Source organism: Electrophorus electricus, chromosome 4 (assembly GCF_013358815.1).
Source record: "Electrophorus electricus isolate fEleEle1 chromosome 4, fEleEle1.pri, whole genome shotgun sequence".
NCBI lineage: Eukaryota > Metazoa > Chordata > Actinopteri > Gymnotiformes > Gymnotidae > Electrophorus > Electrophorus electricus.
The window spans coordinates 24,496,107-24,504,065 of NC_049538.1; the positions used below are offsets into that span (position 1 = coordinate 24,496,107).

General features: G+C 45.6%; 2 protein-coding genes across 11 annotated transcripts in view; one reads left to right on the plus strand and one right to left on the minus strand.

The window, feature by feature from the left end:
* The first annotated feature begins 291 nt into the window (after nucleotides 1–291).
* On the plus strand, nucleotides 292–2,545 carry gins2 (GINS complex subunit 2). Its single transcript, XM_026999514.2, has 5 exons — nucleotides 292–456; nucleotides 793–907; nucleotides 1,076–1,175; nucleotides 1,389–1,515; nucleotides 1,762–2,545. The coding sequence occupies exons 1-5, from the start codon at nucleotides 367–369 to the stop codon at nucleotides 1,876–1,878; spliced, it is 549 nt and encodes a 182-aa protein (XP_026855315.2). The 5' UTR covers nucleotides 292–366; the 3' UTR covers nucleotides 1,879–2,545.
* An 836-nt stretch (nucleotides 2,546–3,381) lies between these two features.
* gse1 (Gse1 coiled-coil protein) overlaps nucleotides 3,382–7,959 on the minus strand; it is a 162,415-nt gene continuing 157,837 nt past the window's right edge. For all 10 annotated transcript variants that reach the window (XM_035525146.1, XM_035525144.1, XM_035525145.1 and 7 more), the window contains 3 exons: nucleotides 7,454–7,762; nucleotides 5,770–5,873; nucleotides 3,382–5,593 (listed from right to left, as the gene is read on the minus strand). In XM_035525146.1, the coding sequence (XP_035381039.1) occupies nucleotides 5,456–5,593; nucleotides 5,770–5,873; nucleotides 7,454–7,762 (551 nt within the window). In that variant the 3' untranslated portion in view covers nucleotides 3,382–5,455. The remainder of the gene's footprint in view (nucleotides 5,594–5,769; nucleotides 5,874–7,453; nucleotides 7,763–7,959) is intronic.

The window sequence follows — 7,959 nt, forward strand, 5'->3', positions numbered from 1 at the left end:
CGTTTCAAATGTGATGAGTAATTATTTTCTCATACCGACTCGCTGTATAAACGCAATGCGAGTGACATCGGAAAATAGAAAACATTTGATAACATATTTGCAGAATATTTGCAAAAAGACTATGTTACGTGATAAAACTGGTAAATCATCAACATGACTGGACAAATGAAAGATTTTCAACACCATAATTGTCCCGGTGTTGCATGGAGGCCACCTAGTGGCCAAAGCAGGTAATGACGTCAGGTTTTCTGAAACCACGTGTCAACACACGTCATCCGAATAACGCGGGAAAGCGTGAAGTACTCTACCGTAAGTTCAGCTAGGAGTTGTTCATTTCGGTAGCAAGCAAAAATATATGTATGAATAATGGATCCATCGGAGGTCGAGTTTCTCGCCGAGAAGGAAACGGTGAAAGTCATCCCAAATTTCAGTCTCGATAAGATTTATTTAATCGGGGTGAGTAATGGCTGACTTATTGAATGTAGTTATATCCATTGTTTCTAGGCACTATCTAACCTAGGTTAGTAGTTGACCCAAGATAACCCAATGATCGACCATTCCAGTAAACTGTAAATGAGTGGAAGTACTTTACTAGCCACAATTAATGTTTTCATGAGAGATCCGTGTATAGATTCATATCCATCCACATCCATGTATCTTCGTAGTGAGTTAACCTATAGTAGTTAGTTAGTTAGCTAGCTAGGTTAACTGTACCGATATTTTCAGCAGTCCAGTTGGTTTGAACTAATGAAAAGGGATATAAACTCTTTTTAAAATTTCTTTCTTCCGTAGGGTGACTTGGGTCCTTTCAACCCCGGTCTACCAGTCGACGTACCTGTCTGGTTGGCTCTTAATCTGAAGCAAAGACAGAAGTGCAGAATAGTTCCCCCGGAGTGGATGGACGCCGGTAAGAGCCCCTTCAGACTTTGGGGGTCTGCTGGGATGCTCTGAAGGGCTCTTGTGTTCGCCATGCTTCACAGTAGTGAGCCTCTTGTAGTGTGATTCCAAACAAACAAACAAACAAACAAAAAAAACCCAGCAAAAAACTAATTCATGAGTTTTATGTGGCTTCTAGATAAACTGGAGGAGATCAGAGAGCAAGAAAGAAAAGAGGATGCCTTCTCTCCAGTACCCAGTTGCCATTACATGGAGCTGACCAAACTGCTATTGAACCAGTGAGTATATTCTGCCATTTATATTTATCCCTGTTAACTAAGGAAAATGCTTAGCGTGCACTCCTGTAAAGGGACATGTTGCACATTAAAAACGGAAATGCATTTATTTCATGCTATTGTGGCAGATTTCTAGATTTAGATTTCCCAGTTTTTCCAATGACTGGGCCTTTTTACGTTCCTCACAAGCAGACTGTTGTGAAACCTTCCTTGCAGCGCTGCAGACGACATCCCCAGAGCTGATGAAATCCGGACTTTGGTCAAAGACATTTGGGACACCCGTATTGCGAAGCTGCGCCTGTCTGCCGACAGATTCGTCGGCCAGCAGGAGGCCCATGCCAGGGTACGCACGAAACAGACAGAGCCCCAAGACCCTCTCGGTTTCACGGTTGATTAGTTTAGATGACTGTGGCATAAATGCAGGGTGTAAGGGAGCATGTTACAAAGGCTTGAAATGGTTGCGTAATGTCTTCCGCGCGCGCTCTCTCTCTCTCTCTCTCTCTCTCTCTCTCTCTCTCTCTCTCTCTCTCTCTCTCTCTCTCTCTCTCTCTCTCTCTCTCTCTCTCTCTCTCTCTCTCTCTCTCTCCAGCTGGACAATCTCACCCTGATGGAGATCAACACCACGCGTGACTTTCTGCTGGACTCCCTGAATAGCATGCACAAGCTTCGTGCCAACCTCCAGCCGGGCAAGTCGCAGGATTATTAACCTTTGGTGCGTCAGGGGTCGTGGTCGTCCATAGCCTCGAGCTGCTTCGCATGCAGTACGGACCACGCTTGCAGACACACTGCCAGCTCCAGGGTTCAGCTTGCTGCGTGCTGTGGGTCAAGTGGATATCGTGCTCTCAGGAGGACTGTCAGTGTGTCACCTCTGACATTTAGACTTGCTCACATCTTTCATGACCTTGTACAAAAGAACTGGATGGGTAGCACTACCAAGACTCTTTTGGCCTTTGATGGTTAAAAAAAAAAAAATCTATTAACTGGGTGAACAAATAACTAATGCAAGTCCTTTAAGAAGCATGTCTGTCTTGGTCATGGGTTCATGCACTGGATGTTTGTGTTTTCCTGCCTTACCCTCCTGATGACTTGCTGTACAAGAGCAGAGAAAACAACCGTGTACAGAATGCTTGGGTTTATGGCCAAGAACTCCTATGAACTAATTAATAACTGACTGGAGTCATTGAGTCAATGACATATGTAAAAATTGTATGTATGTGTATATTATCTTTTCCATGTGTAACACCTGTGGGCTGTGCTCAGGGCACTGGCGTTCAGCCTTCTGTGCGTCCTGTCACACTGGGAGTAAGCCTGGGTGTTTATGCTGAATTTTGTTGAAGTTTTGAGTGTAAATAAATTGAGCTCAGTGTAACAAATCCTGATGTTTCATAAGAAAATGTTGGATATGTTTTCACAGTTACATTTTCTACTGCATGATGAATTATTCCAAATGAAGAGAGAATAGATTTTGCATTATAACTGACAATTAACAGGGCTGAGCCAAAGGGTTAAAAGCCTGAACCAGGGAGGCAGTTGGATTGCTTTCTCTGAACACACACATCACATTTTTAGCCATTTTTTTTGTTGCATGTGAGTGCACAGCTTACATATATTTTTCACTTATTCAGTTGTGTATAATAAACTTCTTAGAGTATCAATAAAATAATTTAAAAAAATAAAGTTGAAGAAACACTGAATTATACCACCACAATTTGTCCTCAGTGTTTAGTTAAGTGCTGAGTAAAATGAACAGAAAAACATTCTTAAACATTGTTAAACATTTCACATACACTTAAAACCAAAAGCTAATTTTTGAAGTGTTTTATTTTTTGTCTGAAATTACAGCAATATATTCATAAATACCTAATTACTACATTCAACAAAGAATATATTACATTACACTGAATTCAAACAAGTACATTTTTTTCTTAAAAACATGATTTCACAGCATCTAGACATCCTCCATTGAGTTCCGGGGCTGATGTATGGGCGTGCGCGAGTGGGACGTAAGTGGGGCACGGGGGAGCCGGGCCGAGCCCCTGCTCCTGGGCAGGCAGTGGTAGTACTCGCACATAATTTCGCACGCAAACAGTGCTCTTCAGGGCCAGCCTTGGGTTCTGTAAATATGGAACCGCCTACTAAACCCTGCCCATCCTGTAGGCTTTTTGAGCATGCTAATGGCTTGAACCTGGGATGGGATGGGATGGGATGGGGGGGGGGGGGGGGGGGGGGGGTGTTAAAAGCATGGCCTTCTATCAAGCAGAACACCACGGCCTGGCTTGGCGTAATGCTAAAATCTATACGCGGCCGTGCGCGCTAGTTCTAAGCCGTGGCTAATCCAGTTCACGAACACACAGATGCTGCTGTTTTGGCCTAGTGCAGACAGCGCACGCGCTCCCTGGGGAGGGGGTTGGCGTCATTGGGCTGCTGCATGTGGGTGGGTTGCGTGTTTGTGGCAGTGGGCAATGGGTAACCCTGGAGTGAAGATTGGCATTTTTGTTAAATACCAGGGCTTTGAAACAAGAAGACTAAAACAGAACATAGGACAAATTTCTTAAATTGGTTATTACTCCAGCGAAAATGTCTTGAATCCCGTAATGACTTAATTCTTCCAGTCAACAGCTACATTTTTCAAGTAACTGTCATGATTAATAATCTGCATGTTTGTAGGGAGGAAAAATATTACTGGCAAAAAATGATTCTCCAAGTAAAGAAGGCATTCTTATAAATGAAAAACACGCTCTTTTCATAAATATTTAACACTCCACGGCCTGTTAAGAACTTAGAATTTAACTTGGAGAAGTGCAGTATCCTTTTTCGCTAGATATCAAGCTTTGGCATGACCTCTCAGTTTGGGATTCTGTGGGTACCTTTGGCACAGTACTCACTAATGAAAAAGAACCTTGTAATAAACTCTACGTAACAACAAAAAATGCTTTCTTGACAGTAACCAAATGCTTATATGTTCTTCCCCAGCTTCTTTGGCTCATGGCTTCGATGTTCAAGAACAAACGCGACATTCAGACCCAGGACGCGATCGGACAGAGGACGCGTGCTGCTCCACCGTAAGCCAGAAATGACTCCAAAGCGTAAAATAAACGGCTCGGACAGACAGGAGGTCGGGAGTGGCGTGGAGTGCAGACAGGAACACCGGGGATCTGCTTAGGGGGCATGATGGGACTCTAGAGAGGCAGTAGACCTGGGGACTGATGCTACTGTAGCGCGCACACACACACACACACACACACACACACACACACACACACACACACACACACACACACACACACACACACGCTCTCATCTCACGCACACATACACGGAGGGTACTGAGCTCTTCCATCTTCCTTTATCCTGGCCAGCAGCAATACAAACACTAAACACAAGGCTTCAGCATAGCGCCCTAAAAAGCTTCAGCATATTTAAAAAAAAAAAATGGCAGGCTTTTTTTTGTTTTTTTTGTTTTTTGTCTTCCAAAGAACAATTACTGTAATAAAAACATACAAAATTCTTTTTTCCTTTTGTTTTGATATTTACAATACAAGGCTGAAGCACCTCTTTAAAAACTTTATTCTCAATCTTCTATCTTGAATAAAACATTTTCCTTTTTTCACAAAAAATGTGCAGTTTTTTTTTTTTTCTCCCCTCCCCTAATTTGAAAGGAGTTCCTTGATATTACACAGTACCTCCAGGTAGTTCCGCTGGACGTTCTTTGTTTTAAGTGCATTTCAGGTCGGATCTCCAGGTGGGATGGCATTTTGGTGGCTGGCGCATACTGATGTCGACTATGACTGACATTTACCATGTCTATGGATGGCAATGGAGATTTTGGGTCACAGTCTATCGTGACCATAAAGTTCAACTTCAAGACTTCAAGCAGGCCTTGCCTGAAGCCCGCTTGACGTGTGTGTTAATTCAGTGGCGCTGTGGTGAGCTTTGGACAACTGCTCTGTGCCTCAGAGCGCGTGCGTGTGTTTTGGACTGAGTACTCTTCGTTGCGTACCAACTGTGCCGATACGATCTATGTCGGAGGGGGGGTGGGGGTTGGGTTTGGTGGGTGGCTCCAGTCCTACACTCATGGCTCGTTTATGGGCTTGGCCTTTCAGCACCAGTCCTCTTCATTGTGACCATGGTGCACCATCTCTCCACCCGTCTCCACACGTGGGAGCTGGGAGACTCTGCCCCCCCCCCCCCCAAAGCTGGAGGAGGCTGACGTCTTGGGCTTCAGAGGGGGAGGGGGATGGGAGCGGGGCGGGGAGGCTTGGGCGGCGTGGGGACGGGGGATGTCACCTGGGGGGGTAGCCCTTGAAGTGAGCCCTGGACCAGGGCATCTGCGGTAGGGTCAGGCACTTCCGGAAGTGCTCGAGCTCGGCCTGGAGCCTCTCCCTCTCGGCGGCCAGCTTCTGCTTCTGGCCCACCAGCTCCTGCAGGAGGTCACAGAGATGTTAGACAGATGCCTGAAAGGCCCTCCAAGCCTGAAAGGCAGTCTAATTCCCGGGTTAAACGGGGAGCGCGGAAGAAGCTTTATTTAGGCAGACGGTCACGACTGGGAAAGGTGAGATGGGCTTCCGCGAGTAGGGAATGGGAAAATGACGCTTACCCCCATGGACCGCGAGAGCTGTTCAGCAGTCAGGGTGAGGTTGAAGTGCTGGGCCTCCAGCTTCCGGCACTGGCTGTGCAGTACCTCCCGCTCTATACTTTGCTCTGAGATGAGGGAGGGAGGGAGAGAGAGAGAGAGAGAGAGAGAAAGAAAGAAAAAGAACAAAGGGCCAGTAGACAGAGGAGACAGGAAGAAAGAGACATGAAGGGGGGGGGGATGGAGAGAGAGGAAGAAAGTGAGAGAATGACCTAGACTCTCATTAGCATCAACAATGGCAAACATTCACACACACACCCACACACCCACGCACCCACCCACACCCACACACATACACACCCACCCCCAATTACTATAGAGACAGCAAGGTCTAGCATCCCCCAGGGATCACACACACACACACACACACACACACACCCGTCCTTAAAGAGAGCCTCGTTAATGAGACAGGATAGGTACACTCTATCCTCTACAAAGTGTAATGCGGTTTTGTTTTCAAAAACAAAGCAGCTGTCCAGGCTGCAGCCATCTTCAGTAGAATAAAGAGTTCCTGCATAACAAGAAGGATTTTTCCTGACAAAGCTGTACGTCTGCCGCAGTAAAGCCAATGTCCAGAACTGTTCCGGAAATTTTAAAAAATCGGGTTTTATTTTCGTATTTTTCTTGATCTTAAGGTTAAAAGCAAGCTAAGTAAAATATCAGGAACAGTGACCATCACTTGTCACTGAGTCCGTACGTCAGTAGCATCAGTTTCATCAAAATGACAAACAGGCATTTCAGTGCATTTGCAAGGTATTAATGTATCCAACAGGATTTGCCAGTCAAATAGAACTGTTGCATAGATAATGAACACACCATCTGCTGTGCAGAATCTCAACTACAGCAGCTGTCAGAAAAAAACACCATATGAACCTCCTGCCTTCAAGAAGCAAAAATATAATTTCAAAAAATGAAAGAAAAGAATGAAGCCTCAAATGATCGCAAAGATATGATCCCAACCGCTCAGTAAAGCTGTTCTAATAAACTCTAAAGATATGATCCCAACCGCTCAGTAAAGCTGTTCTAATAAACTCTAAAGATATGATCCCAACCGCTCAGTAAAGCTGTTCTAATAAACTCTAAAGATATGATCCCAACCGCTCAGTAAAGCTGTTCTAATAAACTCTAAAGATATGATCCCAACCGCTCAGTAAAGCTGTTCTAATAAACTCTAAAGATATGATCCCAACCGCTCAGTAAAGCTGTTCTAATAAACTCTAAAGATATGATCCCAACCGCTCAGTAAAGCTGTTCTAATAAACTCTAAAGATATGATCCCAACCGCTCAGTAAAGCTGTTCTAATAAACTCTAAAGATATGATCCCAACCGCTCAGTAAAGCTGTTCTAATAAACTCTAAAGATATGATCCCAACCGCTCAGTAAAGCTGTTCTAATAAACTCTAAAGATATGATCCCAACCGCTCAGTAAAGCTGTTCTAATAAACTCTAAAGATATGATCCCAACCGCTCAGTAAAGCTGTTCTAATAAACTCTAAAGATATGATCCCAACCGCTCAGTAACGCTCAGCTCAGTAACGCTCAGCTCAGCAACGCTCAGCTCAGTAACGCTCAGCTCAGTAACGCTCAGCTCAGTAACGCTAAGCTCAGTAACGCTAAGCTCAGTAACGCTAAGCTCATAAAACTCACCCTCAGCATATTCCTGATAAGCTTCAAAGATGGACTCAATCCCCTGCCATCTGGGCGCCGGAGGCTCGTCCTCGTCCTCATCCTCGTCCTCCACTTCGTCAGAGTCCTCCTCAGCGGAGAGCTCGGGCCGTGCGGTGGGCGGCGGCGGCTCACGGCGGGGCCCGGTCGGGCAGTGCAGGCCGTTGGGCGGGGCCGCCGCCTGCGCGTGAGGGTGGGACCCGCGCCCTGGGCCGCTCTGCAGCTCCGGAATGTTGTAGTGCACCGACGAGTCTGCCGCATGGTTGAGCTCGGAGGTGGACGGGGTTCCCCCTGGTGGAGGGATAGGCAGGGACAGGGGAACCGGGTTTGTGAGAAATGGCCCAACCGCTCAGCAGTGTGGCAGTTATGCCTGAATATGGTGTAGTTTCATTTACAAGAGGCAGAATTTGAGTCGTCACGTGTGAAATAAAGGTAATAAATTCCCCGTAACGTACACAGATTCTGTCGTTTTTATGACCCTATAATGC

Coding starts and splice junctions, on each gene's coding strand:
- gins2 (XM_026999514.2), top strand. CDS start 367: ATGGATCCATCGGAGGTCGAGTTTCTCGCCGAGAAGGAAACGGTGAAA. Junction 457..792: donor ATAAGATTTATTTAATCGGG/GTGAGTAATGGC, acceptor TTTCTTCCGTAG/GGTGACTTGGGTCCTTTCAA. Junction 1,516..1,761: donor AGCAGGAGGCCCATGCCAGG/GTACGCACGAAA, acceptor CTCTCTCTCCAG/CTGGACAATCTCACCCTGAT.